The following is a 17,725-nucleotide window of genomic DNA, read 5'->3' as shown; positions in this document are numbered from 1 at the left end:
AGGCATCTACAATCTCTACTTAAAGTGCCCCCCTCTCCCCCTGTATCTCTGCCGATAGGGCCAGCCTCTTTTTGAATCCAAAATGGCCGATGTGAAACTGCTGTATCTGACAAGAGGAATTTCACATTGGCCTTCTTGGGTTTAAAATGTGGCAGCCTCTTTCCTGGGAGCCAGCTGAGATGCAGAGAGGAGACAAGGGGAGTAGCCTATGTCCCATGGGAGGGTGGTCGAACAATCAAGTTACGTCCTGGAGTGCGGTGGTACGTGATTGTGCACATCTGTGGCTCTGTGTGTATGTGTGTTTTTGTTTTACACAAAATTCCCATTTAAGTTAGGAGTAGCTAAAAAATGAACATTTCTACTGTAGGTAAACAGTAAAACTTGTCTAGCTTCAGGCTATTTGTATTCTTCATTTGACCTCCAGCTGAGTATTGAGGCTAGTTAATAGGATTAAATTAGAGATAGGGTCGACACATATAGAGGAGCCTACTGGAATGTACAGTAATCCATCTTCTGGTTCGATTTAGCAGCAAAAGGTGTATAAACAGAGAGATAACAGACTAATTTCTCCAGAGGCCGTCCAGGGATTGAAGATACGGGATAATTGAATTACATATTTAAGAGGATCTATCGCTCCTGTGACGTGAGCAAGGATTTTTATATTGGAATATAGGAGAAAAAACTACACATAGCATTTCACATTTCATACTGTGCCTCCAAAAAATTAAATTACAGCTATGTTTTGTTGAAACAGTGGTATAGATAATAGAGTTCATGAATAAAGAGAAAAGTGAGGTAGAGTATGAGCAAATGGAACACACATTTTTAATTGCGGTTGGATTACTTGATCCTTGAACCAACTCTACTGTCTATCATACATCTCTGCATGTAGGAGAAGATTTTTCAAACGTTCGAGAGAGAGAAAGTGGCGTAGATCCCCATAGCAACCAGCTTCTGTCATTTTATAGACTGTGCTAGATAAAACATAAAAGGTGATTAGTTACTATTGGCAACTTCACTTTATTTCTCTTGAAGGTTTGATACATCTCACCTGTAGCCTCATAAATTAACATATAGCATCATACTGAAACCATAGTACCCTCATAATATTTCTATAATGTCAACATAAAACTTTAAAGGCTACCAAATCCTCATGCCTTGGAGTACTCATCCCATTTCTAGGGTCACTCTACTGCCTTTTGGAGCTTGAATTCACTCAAGAGCCATGACCCAATGTCCTGACTCTTGTGTTCCACTGCTGTGGATTACTACCATTGCTTATAGTCTACCCGCAGAACTCAATGTGGTACTTCTTGTTGTTTTTTTGTATCAATCCATTCAATTGAGATTTTTCAAAAGCAATGGGGAATGGGTACAAAAAAAGGAAGGGAAGGGAAATGAGAACATTAACACATATAACATAACATAACATAACAGATCAGTTAAATTCAGGAAAATCTACAAGAGCAATGTACTATAGCATGAAACAACAATGCTTAGGGGATTGATCCCAAAATGGGACAGCATTATGGCACTCCAACAAGGCTGAACATGAGAGAAAGGACAACAGACTTTGGGGGGCTGAAAGTGGGTTGCTCCTTTGCCTCCAATCACATATAAAAGAGAACCACTTGACCACTTGGGAGGATACAGAGGTAGAGTAGGGGGCACTGGCTGACTAGAAAATAGAGAAAATGCAGCTGCATACTCATACTCTAGTACTAAACATTGCTTATCTGAATAATTCTAATAAACTCTGCAACATAAAGTAAAATGAAGGTGCTTGGCATAATTTTGTCCAAAATATGGGCCCACCAACCGCGACCAGGTGACCCTATCTGTGGGTCCCTAAGATTAAGGTTCAAGTTCAGAACACAGGACCCCCCAGGCCAGCACAAATCAACAGACCCAAGGCATCACACTAGTGAGAATTAGCAGTGTGTTTATAGTGTTACATAAGAAGCAGCAGCTATGTGTAGAGAGTATTACATAGGTGAGAGGTAAGAATTAGGGTGTTCAAAAGTTTTACATTGGTAATAAAAAATGTAGGTTCTAAAAAAGTGCTAGATTAAGTGTTACACTGTGATGCTCCAAAGCAGCCAGGCCACAGCAACCCAGGGGGCCCCACACTCCAAACTCATCCCTAAAACTAACAATTAGCTGTCTCAATCAGGAAGGCATACTGAGTTTTGAAAACAACTGTGTGTTTAGGAGGTGTGGAAGTGTACAAGGCAATAGAAATTTGGTAGCATTTTTGTTATTGTCTAAAACAGTGCAGTGGTTGGTGATGTTCAAATGCAATTTCTAACTCTATATTGTAAATGGATATGCACAAGCTTATCACAGTTAGCAGCACAATAAGAACCATACTTGGAACCTGTGTACAGGCTTGGACTGGCCCACTGGGGTACAGGGGAAACCACCGGTGGGCCCTACTGCCCGGGGGCCCAACTCCTGCTCTAAGGATCAGGTTCCAGACTGTGCACTTGACTTCTACATTAGACATATGTTACCTGATACTGGACTATGGTGTATTTTCTACAGTGCATTGCTGTTATGAATCTGTTATTAATCTGGTACATGATCAGGCATGCAGCAGCTGAATTTACTGTGTATATTTCCGAAGGGGCCCAGACATTGCACTCTCTAATGGTTAGTCAAACCAATGAGGTTGCAGGCCACACCCCCTCTGCAGACTGGCCACACCCCTAACACAGGCCCCTAGCACTGCATCCTCCCGGTGGGCCCTCCATGCCCCAGTCCGACACTGCCTGTGTATATTCAGGCCCAAAAGCAATAGCCTGCGAGATGCAACCAGCTGCAAGATTTCGGCGATGTAGGTGCTAGATTTAAAGTGCCTATTTGTGAAGGCAAAATCATTACAGTTTATGTAGTGTCTACATCAACAAGATCTCGCTGCTCTCTTAATGAATGCAGATTAGCTGGCGCTGCAGATGGAACAAGGCAATAGGACATGCTCCAACTATGGTCTGTCCTGCATTCACTTCACAGGGTTCAGTGATCACTATTGGAAGTGCTGATTGAGCTGCGTTTAAACAACTGGACTCAGCATAGATACAACAGATGCAAGGGAAGCCCCATTGTGTAAGAAGCTTACACAACATAACTACAACCAATCAGGCTGTTTCTAATGATATTACTGCCGTGTTCCATTGAATGGAAACTTACGCAACCTCTTTAGATCAGTATGCAGTCAATGGGGTATATTTACTAAAATAGGAGTTCTGTTTAAGAGGGCATGTTGCCCATAGCAACCAATCAGATTCTACTTCTCATCTGTCTAGCACCTTCTAGAAGATAATACCTGGAATTTGATTGGTTGCTATTGGCAACATCCCATCTTAAATAGAACTCCCATTTTAGCAAATTGACCCCAATATGTCAACATTCACTATGTCAACAGTCATATGGTCAACACCAGAATGTCAAATGTTGTGACATCAACATGGTTAAAATGTCGATATTGAACATGTTGACATCTGCAAAATGTTGACACACTTAAAATATAGATGTGGCATGTCAACATAGAATGTTGACAGTGTTAGTGTACAAGTTATCAATAGGGTTAGGCTAAGTTTTAGGATTCGGGTTAAATTAGGGTTAGTATTAGGGTTAGGGTTAAATATTAGAATTAGGGTAAGCATTAGGATCAGAGTTCGGATTAGGGTTGGGGTTAGCGCTAGGATTAGAGTTAGTGGTTAGGGTCAAGATCAGGATTGACGTTAGTGGTACGCATCAGGATTAGGGTTACAATTGCTTGTTGACATTGTCACCATGTTGACTTTTTGCCATTATTGAAAAGCTGCACTTCAATCTTGTGAACGTCAAATGTGAACGTTGACTTAATATATAGAACCCCATTAGATCTTCAGTTCTTACAATTTGACAGACATTATCAAGTGCATCCTATGGCTATAGGGAAGTGCCCCAATGTTAGTCATCTTCTAGGAACATATCCCACAAACATCTTTCTACTTTACACGGCAGAATTGGAGTGATTAGCCCGGGAGCTCTACTAAAACAAAACGTTTTTACCAACAGCAACGGATGTGTGTATTGGGCACAATTCTAAAAATGTCAGCGTTTTCAGACAAAGGAAAGCAAGTATACTGTATATTGTAAGTTTTTCACTTAAATGGGGAAAATTGGCCTCACATTTATATTGCCTTATTAGTTATTGTAAGCTGTCAAATTATTTATGCAAGCTATTTGTTTTGTCCTGGATTTATTCAGCAGTATAGGTGGTAACAGCCGCAGTCTTTATTCAGACCTGACAATTAAACTGTAAAAAAATAACGCTGCTGTTTCCAGGCACAGTACATTTTCACATAAGCATTTGATTGATCCGATCCTCCATATTGTGTTTACAGTTGCCTTTCTTCACCTGTGCCGGACTATAACTGTAAATATAATTTTAGTTGTTTTAGTGAATCCAGAAGTTATTTTAATATATATAAGGGAACAATCTCTGGATATATGGGCACAACAAGCTTGGACTGTCAACATGAGGCAGATCATCCATTAGAGAACCAAGGCTCCTGCCTAGGACCCAGGGAACAGAAGGGGACCCTATTACCCAAACCCTTTTTAGGTTACATTTTTATTTACGTAGGAACACAGAACAATATATTGCCCAAGGATCTGCAAATGTTGAAAACCTCGGGATGTAGTCAGCTACCCGACGCACTGGATGCTGTCAGGTAACCGACCCCAGAACCCCGACACATCGTGGAGTCCCGGCGCCAGATCCCTGACAAACGGCATCCCAGTGGTGATCATTAGGCTGAGGTTTGGTCTGGGGGGTAGGGTTCGGTACTGCAGGGTTCGGCATTACAGGGGGGGATAACCGTAGCTGCCACCCCCCAAGTCTAAGCCCTAGCTGCCACTGTCCATCATTAGTCGCAGCCGACATCCCCTGTATCCTTAGCCGTCACCACATGCGGATTAGGGTAGGGGCAGAGGAGGGGTAATTTATTTACCCCGCCCCATGTTGATATTATAAAAAAATGGGATGCCACGGTCACATGACGGCATCCTGATCGTCAACATTTTATATCACACCCAAAACTTCCACTATAACCATCTGCAATGCTGGTATTCGGGGTCCTCTGTTCTCCCTTTACTGTCCTGAACAGTAATGAGTCTGTTGTGCCCCAGTCCCCAACCTGACAGCAGTGTTCACCCACTACCTCTAGGATGACTCTTGGTTCTGCTGACATAGGCTAATGCTGCCTAATATACCCTACTCTACTGGAATCTTCAGGACACTCCTAAAGTAGGGAAGGAAGTTCGCTCCCACATCACACCCATTTCTCAAGCGAAGTGTTATGCAGCAGGGAGTGATGTGAATTGTGTCACCATGGACCACTTCAAGACTCAGTGTCATGTTTCACATAGCGACAAAAAATAAAGATAGGTAAGTATGTTATGTAGACTTTCCACAAATCTAGGCTTGAGTCTCATTGCAGGTAGCATCATCTGCTAGAGTCTGCACGGAATTTTTTTTCCTGGCCTGACGCTTCTGACAACTAAGCTTTTTCCATCCTGCTTTAAAGTATCAGTTATGGAACCAACATCGAAGACTATGCTGACCATGAACCAGGAGAGACTACCTGGCCTCGGGTGGCTTTTCTTTTTTGAAGAAAAAAAAGAACTCTGATTTGTTTTTAGGAAAGGGATAAATCCATGTTGCGTTAGAATGGATGATAACCTTATTCTGCCTCATCATACTTCCATCCTACATGATGTTTTCTCTTGTCAGTTCTCTATTATTTACTGCGGAATGTAACCTGATATTACTGTTTATGTAAAATCAATGCATGTATCCTTGGCTTTGTCTGGAAACAAGTGCGGAATTTAGAACACTTTATTTATTATTATTCAGACAGGGATAAGATTTCCAGGAGGTTTTGCTTTCCACATCATAATAGCCTTCAGCTGTGATTCTACAACAATTGCTCATATTACAGATAATTATAGCACTTCTTTAAAAGGATGAATACTAATGATATTTTTGCAAAGCTAATTGCTCTTTTTTTTGCATCTATTTCTCGTGGTGAGAAAACAGCACAGGGGGCCCTCTAATCACTTTCACATTTTTATAAATTACTGACAGATAATCCCCAAATGTCTACCCCACTGACAATGTGTAGAGGATAATCACTGTATTGTGTTGATTTCAGGTGAAAAAAAAGGGAAATGCACAGTACTGTGCAAAAGTCATACTTACCTACTCTCCCTGAAATTGCAGGAGGCTCTCGATTTTTGGGAAAGCACCCCTGGTAGAGCAGGCAGATCGCCTGCATCATGCCCGTACCCTAGTAAAGCGGGCACGAAGCAAAGATAATCATCTGCATTGCGGTGTCCGTGGGGAGGGGAAGGAGCTAAAACAACACGAGTCACTGTGTTTTCCCAAGGTTGGGGCAGGACTTGATGACGACAAAGCCCTAATATCCCCCCTCCCCCCAAAGATCCTTGCAGTGGTACATATAGCTCTGAGTGCTGCTCACTGTAACGTAGATCAAGCGGAGAGATGTGGCAGGGAGGGGAGCCTTCCTTTGAGCTCTGTAAGGGGCAGATGTACTAAGTCTTGGAGATTGATAAAGTGGAGAGAGATGAACTGTCAACCAATCAGCTCCTGTCAATTTTCAAACACAACCTGTAGCATGGCAATTAGGAGCTGATTGGCTGGTACTTCATCTTCCCCCAATCTTGAAGGCTTACTACATCTGCCCCAAATTAGTTAAAACAATATATTTAATCAAAGATAGAGGTTCCTTCCTATCTATATTAGCATATCAGCAAGTATGTTAATGTAAGATAAACATGTTTGCTACAAACTTAACCAAACACATCTGACAGTAAAACAGGAAGGAGCTGGGAGCTGCCGGTGAAGACTCGGAGGATCACCGGTTGCCCATCACTTGCATAGGCCTATTCCTTTTTCTAAGCTCTTTAAATGAAGTGCTAATAGTGTTTGTTTGTTTTTTTGTTTTTTTACAGAGTATATGTATTTTCTGTAATTATGTTTGTATTCTCTTTCCCTGCACACAGGCTTTTAAAAGGGGAAGAATCTTTTCAATTCGTTCCCCGGTCACGTGAGGAGCTTCCAGAAAACTTTCCAAAGGAAATCTCCGGGATCTGCTATTTCTTGGAGGTGACAAGTGGTCAGAAACAGCCAAAGCACTCCATAACATCTGTGAGAATGAGAAAGGTTTCCTACAACATTGGCACTATGTACCTGAGGGAGACGAGCGTATGAAATCTTCAACAGATCAAAGACTCTTGAAAAAAAAAAAAAAGCACAAACCCTTAACTGGGTCAAGACAGGAGTATAGCGCATCCTTCTGTGCCATTAAACTGCAAAGAACTCAGCGCTGAGAACTCTGCATTAAGCCAGGCAATAATTCTTTATTTTGGTGGTGAGTGACATGTGTCCGGAATCAAGCTGGTGATACACGGAGGGTAGAACACAGATGTTCCGTTCCTCTGTGTTTCCATTTGAACAATGATCCATCTCACCCCAAAATATCCAATCTAGGAGTCCACAAAATGTTTCACAATATTCATACTTATAATAAGAGACTATTTTAGGTTATATTTTGTCACAGTGTTTGTACACCTGATTTTTAACCATCTGCTTGTGAACACCTTGAACATTCACCATGTGAATGACAGCTCCGTACCCAACCAGGATTTCATAGCCAAACTCCACAGTGTCGTGCAATTGTTAGTTAAGTGACCCGTAATGATATAAAACTCATTTCAATTTGGAATATTACCATGGCCAATATAATTGTAACACAGAATCATCATAAGTTATGATCTCATAGTTTTGTGCAATACGCAGCTGTCATACCACATTGGTAGGCGACTATTTTCAATGTAGTGTTACGAATTTCGGTTTCTGGTTGTTGTTTTTTTAGTTTCGTTTTACCTGTATAAGCAGGATTTTTAATCAGCATGTGTATAAAAATAATATATATTTTAATTATGTCTAGTTGCGTAAAACTTAATATGCAGCATCACATGAGTGTATTACGGTAAGAATATAACTGACCACCATTAGCATCTGAATGTAATTTATAAATGCTGTTATATTGTAAACAGGAAAGCATTTTTTCTGACCATTTCTATTGAAATATTTAACCGTTCATCAGTTTCTTCACTGTATATAATGATAGGAACAAACATTTTTTAAAAATTCAGCGAAACGCGTGACTTCCTGTATATCATTGCATTAAAATAGTTGTCAGTGTAACAAATGGCATTAATACGTATACCAAGTATTACTCTATCCTAACTAACAGCCATGCTTACACAACAAAATTTAGGCACTTACAAAAATGCACTGTATGGACACTTAAATTTACAATAATTTTATAAAGAAATATATTAATGCATATAAAAAAAAATCAGCCATTGTTTTTGTAATGTTTGATAATTTAATTCCTGAACATTTAGTAAAAAGGTAATTGTAATAATTTACCAAACTAAGGGCCTAATTCAGACCTGATCGCAGCAGCAAATTTGTTAGCTAATGGGCAAAACCATGTGCACTGCAGGGGGCAGGGCAGATGTAACATGTGCAGAGAGAGTTAGACTTGGGTGCTTTTGTGCAGGGTAAATACGGGCAGCTTTATTTTTACACTGCAATTTAGATTTAATCTAACTCTCTCTGCACATGTTATATCTGCCGCCCCCCCTTCCCCCCGCAGTTCACATGGTTTTGCCCATCTGCTAACAAATTTGCTGCTATGATCAGAACTGAATTAGGGCCTAAGGGGGTAATTCTGAGTTGATCGCAGCAGGAACTTTGTTAGTAGTTGGGCAAAACCATGTGCACTGCAGGGGAGGCAGATATAACATGTGCAGAGAGAGTTAGATTTGGGTGGGTTATTTTGTTTCTGTGCAGGGTAAATACTGGCTGCTTTTTTTTACACTGCAATTTATATTGCAGATTGAACACACCACACCCAAATCTAACTCTCTCTGCACATGTTATATCTGCCTCCCCTGCAGTGCACATGGTTTTGCCCAACTGCTAACAAAGTTCCTGCTGCGATCAACTCAGAATTACCCCCTAAGTACTGTGATGTTTTTTTTTTACTTTGTCCTAACATTTCATCTTAAGACACACTTTGAAAGATGTTCTCCCTTTTTCAGGTCAAGCAGTACTAAATTTATTTTTTACCTATTTCTAAGCATTTTGATGCTTCTGAGACCTGTAGAAAGGAGAACATCTCTTCAGAAGTTGGTCTTGAAATATTAATTGTTATTCTGAATATAAAATCATCAAATATTACAGTAGTCAACTTTGAAAATTCACAACTGAAGTTCTTTTTTCCGCCAGAATGAATAACTAGTAGAAAAAAAAAATGTAATAATCATTTTCTTCCTTTTTTTATATAATGGAGGCGGGTGAGACTATAACACACAACCAAAACTAATAGCAGGCATTTTGAGGAAAATGTTGATGTTTCGTTGATTTAGCTATGAGGTTTAAAGCAGCAATTGTATTGAAGGTATGCGGTTAGCATCCCAGTAGTTGGGATGCCAGTGGTCATGTGACTGACACCGGAATCCCGACACCACGTGGAATCCCAACGCGTGGAACACCAACCGCAGATTGGGGTGAGTGTTAGGGTTGGGGGGGGGGGTTAGTGTTAGGCACTAGAGGTAGGGTGGTTAGCAACAGCGGCCACCCCCCAAGTCTTAGCCCTAGCAGCCACCCCCCAAATCTTAGCCCAACCCACCACCCCAGGCGGGTTAGAGATAGGGGACAGGTAAAATAATTACCCCATTTCCTGTTGGCATTGAAGGGATGCCTGTGTCGGTCATGTGACTGCTAGCATCCCGACAGCCGGGATCCCATACCCAATGAAGGTGCTGCCTTTAAAACGGGTGTAGTATGGTATGCCGGCTGTCAGGGTCCCGGCTCACAGCATACCGGAGTTGGAATCCCGACCGCCGGCATACCGACAGCATGGCGAGCGCAAATGATCCCCTTGCTCGCTGCGCTCGCCATGCTGCGCTTACCACATTGCGGGCACAGTGGCGCGCTATGCGCGCCACGCTATCTATTCTCCCTACAGGGGGTCGTGGACCCCCAAGAGGGAGAAACGGTGTCGGTATGCCGACTGTCAGGATTCCGGTGTTGGTATACTGTGCGCCGGGACCCTGACAGCCGGCAAACTAAAGACCAAAAACAAAACAATTGCTGGTTTAAATAGTTCAACTAAATCACAGATACAGCTGCACGTTTTTTCTACCTGCTGCAGGCAATTACATTGGGTGTATAGAGGGATGCATGAAAATATTAACACAATTAACTACTTTCACTACTAATCACAGTTATTGAATTATTGGGAAATAGTTATCTGGCTTCAAAAACTAACCCTTAGAAGATAATTTGGGATTTGTGCTCTTCCTTTCACTTTAGGTGGCAGTTTATTTACTTATTGGACACAGGTATCAATGTTGCTGCCCCTGTCTATGGAAAGCTTTTATGAAATCTATAGAGTAGAAATATTTGCACAGTATAATCACTGTCATTTATAGCAGGAAGTGCGAAGCAAAAATTCAAAGAGACAATCTTTAAGATTGAGGGGAGACACTGCGGACCTGATACATGTTTGTAACTAAAGCAAAAAAAGCAAGTAACTTTGTGTCGGGAACAAACTATGTTACCATGCAAGGGGAGCAAATACATTTATATTTTTTCTGTGCAGGGTAAATACTGTCTGCTTTTCTATGTAACATATAATAATAATAATAATAATAATAATAATACTTTAATTTATATAGCACTCTTTCTCTAATAGGACGCAAGGCACTTAACAGATACATAGCATAATATAGTACAGAAAATATTAATAATGAAGTACAGAACAGCTTTTCATAAAATACAGAAGCATGTAGATACTAAAGGGACATTATGGAAATGCTTGAGTAAAAAGGAAAGTCTTGAGTCTACTTTTGAAGGATTCTATAGTTGGGGCCTCTGTGGGGAAGTGAGTTCAACAGAGTCAGAGCCGCATGACTAAAAGCTTGACCCCCAGATGGATTACGGGAGATTCTAGGTACTGCTAAAAGTCCTTCATCTACAGATCGCAGTAATCAAGTGGGGCAGTATGGGGTCAGAAGCTGTTTCAGGTACCTTGGGCCCTGGTCATGTAGTGCTTTGAAACTCAGTACATAAAATTTAAACTTTATTTTTACACTTCAATTTATATTTCCGTTTGAACACACCCCACCCAAATCTAACTCTGTCTGCTAGAGGCGTTTCTAGAGAGGAGAGGACCCGTGTACAGATTCCGTGTGTGGGTCCCCTCCTCTCCTGTAGCTGTCACCGCCACTGTTACTGCTCTCAGCACTGAGACTCTGGCACAGTGCCAGAGTCTACAGCGCATGCACTGGGCTCTGAAAAAATAGCCGCCGTGCCATTGTTACGAAGTCCTGCGCATATGATGTAGAGTCTGGCACTGTGCCAGAGTCTCTAGTGCTCATTGCGCTAGTAGCGGTGGTGACGGCTACGGGAGAGGAGGGGGCCCACACACAGTCACCGATGGATGCAGAAAAGGTGAGTATAGAAGAAATGGGTGCGGTGTGGGCCCCCTCTGGGCCCATTATAGATGTGCCACTGTTCTCTGCACATGTTACACCTGCCCCACCTGCAGAGCAGCAAGGTTTTGCCCAGTTGCTTGCTTTTTTGCTTTACTTACAAACATGAATCTTGCCCTCTTAGCAGTGTAGGGCCGTAGAGAACAGCATTGGGCCTAGGCACTGCTGGAAGGGGCAAGTCCTAAACAGGGGGGCATGCCCATGTCCCCAACAAGGACTTGCGTGCTCCACCTGGGGTGCCATTCAGATCCAGGAGTAGGGGGGGTTGTGAGGGAGCACTGCAATCTTACCATGCTTGCTCCTCAGCCGGCAACATGTTCCCAGTGATTATTGGGAAGATGTTGCCTGTTCACTAAAGAGCCTTTGCTCTTTAGTGTTTGCCAGAGTCTTTGCTTTTAATGTGTGGCACCATCTTCTTGAAGATGTCACTGGGAAGATGGTGCCGGCCAAGGAGGATGGACCTGCTTCTCAGATATAGGTCAGTATACTTGAGGGGGAAGCAGCAGACCCAGGCCCCTCCAGCAAGCCCGGGCTGAGGTAATTAGTACCCGCTCCCCCCCCCCCCCCTCCCTCTGGGCGCAGTGTGACACTGTGCATAGCTTTGGCTACCTTGGATGGTTCGGGTTTGTGCAAGTCATGCTAATGTATTTCCTGTCCTCCTATTGACTTGCTTTCTTCGCAGTCATGGTCATAATATGGGCTTATAAACTTGGGGCCTGATTCTGTGTCTCATGCAATTTTAAATGCAACAGTATCAAAGGTTTTTTTTTTGCCTACTTCTCATGCATCACGGGCAACATACATCTCTGGGTGGCAACTGGGCAGCAAAAATGTCAACACATGCAAGAGAACCATATCTTGGGTGTGTCTTAAGTGTGTAGCTAGAGTTGTGTGTAAACACTGTAGATGCCAAATTAATTTGTATCTCTTGGGGTAGGTTTAAGTGCCAATGATAATGATGACAGCTTCTCTCACCTATGGAGAGAGTGGACAGGCTATTGCATAGGTACGTACGCTTTAGAATGTGCATATAGAAGCCTTCACTTTCAGTTTGCTTTGTTTTGCATGGTGGGCATCCAGAGTTGCATTTGCATTATGTATGACTGAGAATAATACTCGGTTTGTCATGCATGTCATGTATGTTTCAGCTATGTTAGGAAGCTTTAACGGTTGGCCTACCTTTTAGAACTCCCCTCAGGGTAATCCCAAAGGAGAAGTCAAAAGGAAATGTGAAAGGAGTGTGATGGCCCAAATTTATCCTTGCCCTTGACAGAATTCATCACAAAGTGGGGGTTGTGAGTTTATGGTAATGCCCCAAGAGTAGGGAGAACTAGCCAGGTGGCTGACTGTTCCTTTGCCGAAATTCTGGAGTCTCCGGGAGAGTAGGCAAGTAAGGTCTGACCTATATGACCCTATTACTTGTGTTTAAGTGGAAGGTTTGCATTGTGAACAAATCTTATACATGTAGCACACATATTTCTAAGTGCGTTCATTCTGGTGCGTTTCATTGAAGAGCTACATGTTTTTATACACTGACAGTTACAGTGATCACTTTAGTTGGGTGAGGAATGTACGGTAGTCCAGGAGAAAATAATCTATGTTGCAGTTGAATAGTAAAGAAGGAAAAGCAGGAAGCTAGAAAGCCGATAGGTGATGTGCTGCTGATGATGTTAGTTAATAATAGTTTGTGAAAAGTTACAATTTCCCAAATATTTAAATAGAAGCCATATTGAATATGTGTTAAGTGTATAAGTGATTTCTACACTTCACAAATTCATTCAAACTCCTTCTTCCCCAATTTTGTTTAAAAATAGAATCTGAAATACAGTATGACACAACTTTCTCAAGAAAGCAGAGATGCCATATTTACATAGTGGGATTAATTGAACCAAGTAGTTTAGTCTGGATTTATAGCCACATGCAGAACGCAAACTCTGCTGTTAACATACTATCCATTACATTTAAATCTTTGTGGGTAGGATCTTCGATTTGCTTTCAAAAACGTATCTTACCCTATTCTAGATTCTTCACAGCAGTTCTAGGTATGTGCGGGTCTGTGTATACGGGTCTGTGTATACACGCAACAGTAATTATTCTTCATGATTGAAATGTTAGGAGATATAATATCACAAAGCACCATTTATACTATGCTAACATTATGTTATCTAAATGAGTTTGTGTGTATATTAATAATACTTGTGAATTGCTTGTATCCCCTGCCTTTTATAAACTGTGTTTATGCCATAGCCAGTACCAAACACAAGATAACTAGTGGTAATTTCTATGACAACATCAATTAGAATTTAAACCAGCAAGCCTACACTAAAGTGGAGACCCTGGAAACTACAACCATTATGTCGACTGCTTCAATGTGCCGCCTATCCTCTACAGGGGCGTAGTGGAGGCATGGTTAACAAAGTTATTTTAATAATAGTTGCGTGGCTGTGCGCTCCACAAGGGGGGGTGAAATATTAACATGGGGGTGGGGGCTGGGGCATGCAGGGGAGGGCACACTCTTCCTACCTTACTTGGTCTGGATGCGGCTCCCTCCTCCCGGACAGCTCCATCTTACCAGTGATATTTGGGAAGATGACACTGGCCATTAGAGCGCAAAGATTCTTTGCTCTCTATGTGAGGCGCCATCTTCTTGAATATATCATCGGGAAGACGACGCGGCTGCCAGCCACAGCACAAATATGCTCGGGGGGAGGGGTGTGTGTGTTGTGGATCCGGGCCCCTGCCGGCCATCCAGCATCCCTGACCAAGGTAATTTCTACCCCCCCCATCTTGGCGCCAGCCACTGATCCTCAAGGAGCTACTGATTTTTTAATGCAGCTCTACGACAGCCAGACCTCTCCATAGATAGTAATAGCAATATCATGCCAGGAACTACATCCAAATAAAGAGGTGAAGAGACATTCATGCAAAATAATAACAAATAATAATGTTGTTGTTTTTTAAGAAATACCTTGTAAAGTGATCCTTATGTATTGCCCTTTTATAGCCTAATAACAATGTTTAATGATCACTTTAGAGGACATTGTGTATACTGTGTTCATGCCCTGTCTACATATTTTCCATTTATATATATATATAAAAAATATATGTATAACATAAAACACCCAATAATTGCATGGTAAAGTATTGTCATAGGAGCTCCTGAAATTATCTACAAATGGTATTATTTGTTATTCAATCAAATTTATTCTGTAATACGATTGTTTTATTTTAGGTTTATTGTAAGTGCCATAAGTCTCAACATGTTATTCATCAATACATTATTATTGTATATAGAGTATTTCAGAGTCATCTATATAGTCACTTTAAGGCTGTAGAAGATGTATGATTGACATAATTTAAGATTTTTATTAGACAAGTGTTAAAGTTATTACACAAATTTTAAGAAAAATGATGTCATTAGTTTGGTTGAGTACGAAAAAAAAAAAAAAAGCAATTGCCAAGAGGTGACCAAAATATCACAGATATAAAACTTATTTTGGTCCACAATATAAAGTCTCATTTTTCCTAACATGCACTAAAATATCTATGAATGTAACCATTTACTAACATTAATAAAACTGAAGATATATGGTTCATAACTAACGTTTATACGTGTTTCAGTTTTTGTATGTAATGGCCATATCTTTACACCAAACACTCTTCAGCAAAGCAATTCGGCAAGCTCAGATAGCCCACAGAGATTGGGTCTAGAATCAACCGATGAACTGATTCTTGGGAAGGTCACTAACAGACGAATACTTGACAAGTGGAATTAATACAATTGTTATTTGAATGGTATTATGGAACAATAATTTACAAAAGAGGTTAAAAAAAAAACATTTACATTTGCATCTTTAGTAGTGTTGCTCAACTTTAGTCTATAAGCTTTAAAAAAAGGTATTTTTTCTGCTGCAAATGTGGCAGCGCAGTAGACAACTGTCATACGTGTCAGGTCTTGTACGCGGTACAACCTATTCATAAAGACTTGGTTAACTCCTGAATAATTAGGGGACATGTGATGTTGGAAATTTATTTTTTTCATTATTCTAAAAACATTCAATTGGAAGAAAGTGTTTTTATCTTGTTTTGTACTTCGTCACTAATTTTTGTAATAATTCTTAATCTTTGTTTCTCAGAATACTTATTACTTATATTTACTTTTGCATGTGGTCTAGAGAAGCTAACATTGAAGCTGATGTCCAGTTTTGGACAACCTGTTCCCTCTGCTCTGCCTCTCCATTTACCTTTAAGCTGGGAACCATTTCACAACAATCCACCTGGCCTCTTCTATAGACCTTCACGGAAGTCTTTTTTTAAGAGGACCAGAGAAGTTGAGTCTTCCTGCACTGCAAGCTCAGAGTGCTATATGTCTTTCGATGGGTCCTGATAACAATAGATCAACAGATTAAGGGGTGTGTGTGTGTGTGTGTGTTGGAGGGGGGGGGGGGGGGGACACACAAAAGACGGATCAAAGTGGGTTCTTCATGGGTACTTAATATCTTATCTTCATGGGTACTAAATATCTCATCTCAATGGGGCATTCCTTACAAATGACATAGAGCAGGGGTATTGAATGTGTGATCCTCCTGCCATGGTTTTAGCATGGCCTAACAGTAAAACTGTGCCAGGGCATGCTGTGATGTATAGTTCCACAGCAGCAGGATTCATGGGGGGGGGGGGGATCCTTCTGTGCATGCATGTGTGTGTGTTAGGTCATGGAACCAGTTTATGGCTGTGTCAGCCAACATTAATGCGTGATAATGTCACACGCCGAATACACTGTCCAGTGCTGGTCACCAGGAGATACCAGAAGATATGTATAGAGATGCCATGGCAACATGTAAACAATAACATAATGTAGTAAAGACCCTGTTGTAGAATACTTGAAATGTGCAAAACATACAAGAGTGAAAAAGTGCATAATATACAGTACGTACATGTAAAACGTGCACCAATACCCATGCTATCAATAATAACATCCATGAACCATTTCATGTGTAAAAAACAGTTAGTGCATAGACACCGAAATATACGAAATATCCTTAATAAAGCAAACACGCTCACTGAGTGTTGTAACATGTCCACCACCAGTATCTACTATAGAGCTAGCTATACAGTACATTCATATACAGATTAGTAATAAAAGATTTAAGCCAGCACCAATCAGTACAAGTGCTACTCCTAACGATTAGTTCTGCACCATGTATTATAGAGTACCCATTTGGACAGGGGCTCTGAGTGGATGAGATGTGCTCTGAGTGATGCTGGGGCTCCTGCACATGGACTTTTTTTTTCATTGTCATCCGATAACAAAGACGCTGATGTGTAATCTGCAACAGCAATTTTTAGTTGAGATGGATCCATAAAGATTCTAAAAATATTTACAGTATAAAAGATTGTGCACCATCTACAGTCGTGCTGACTGTGCTTTCATTGTCACTGGAGGTTACACTTTTTTCCTGTACTGTATTGAGGTATGTGCAATGTCTCAAAACTGATATTTACTCTGCGTAAAACAGCATGAAATATATAAATAAATATATATATTTTTTAATCTTTCGAGTTATTCGGTCACAGCAAACAAATTATTCTATTTTTTCTCTTGTTTTTTTTATTTTTGATTATTAACAGAAACTACATGTAGCTAGACATGAGCAAAGTTTTAAGAACCGTTTTATGAAAATTCACCTCATTCCGCTTTTGACCGCAGAATTATTTGACCACAGAATTTGGCAAATTCCTTGTTGGACTTTAGCATTCTGTATTGTAATTTACCCAAAAATATTTTTATTCCATCCAGACGTCCCCCATCATTTTTGTTTTCCACATAACCTCTTTACACTGTTACTTCAGCATAGAGAAGAATGCGGAATTGACAAATACTTTATAGTGCCATCAAATAAGCAACATTAAAAGACTGTGGGGCAGATGGGTGTGGTATAGCTCATAGACAGTTAAAAGATAGACAGCCATTAGGTAGACACTATATGGTCGACAGTCAAAAGATAGACACGGTCGAAAGTCAAACAGGGTCAAAACAAGTCAGACAGTCAAAAGTCAGAAATTCAAAAGACTGACAAGG

General features: G+C 40.9%; 1 protein-coding gene across 1 annotated transcript in view; it reads left to right on the top strand.

Annotated features, from left to right (window-relative positions):
• Positions 1–14,120, top strand: part of GUCY1A2 (guanylate cyclase 1 soluble subunit alpha 2) — a 374,872-nt gene extending 360,752 nt beyond the window's left edge. Inside the window, exon 8 of the mRNA XM_063951569.1 lies at positions 7,075–14,120. Within this exon, the coding sequence (XP_063807639.1) occupies positions 7,075–7,282 (208 nt within the window). The 3' untranslated portion in view covers positions 7,283–14,120. The remainder of the gene's footprint in view (positions 1–7,074) is intronic.
• Positions 14,121–17,725: the final 3,605 nt, after the last annotated feature.

The sequence above is a fragment of the Pseudophryne corroboree genome, chromosome 2 (assembly GCF_028390025.1).
Source record: "Pseudophryne corroboree isolate aPseCor3 chromosome 2, aPseCor3.hap2, whole genome shotgun sequence".
Taxonomy (NCBI): Eukaryota; Metazoa; Chordata; class Amphibia; order Anura; family Myobatrachidae; genus Pseudophryne; species Pseudophryne corroboree.
The sequence above is the reverse complement of the archived record's forward strand: the minus strand, read 5'-3'. Positions and strand labels throughout refer to the sequence as shown.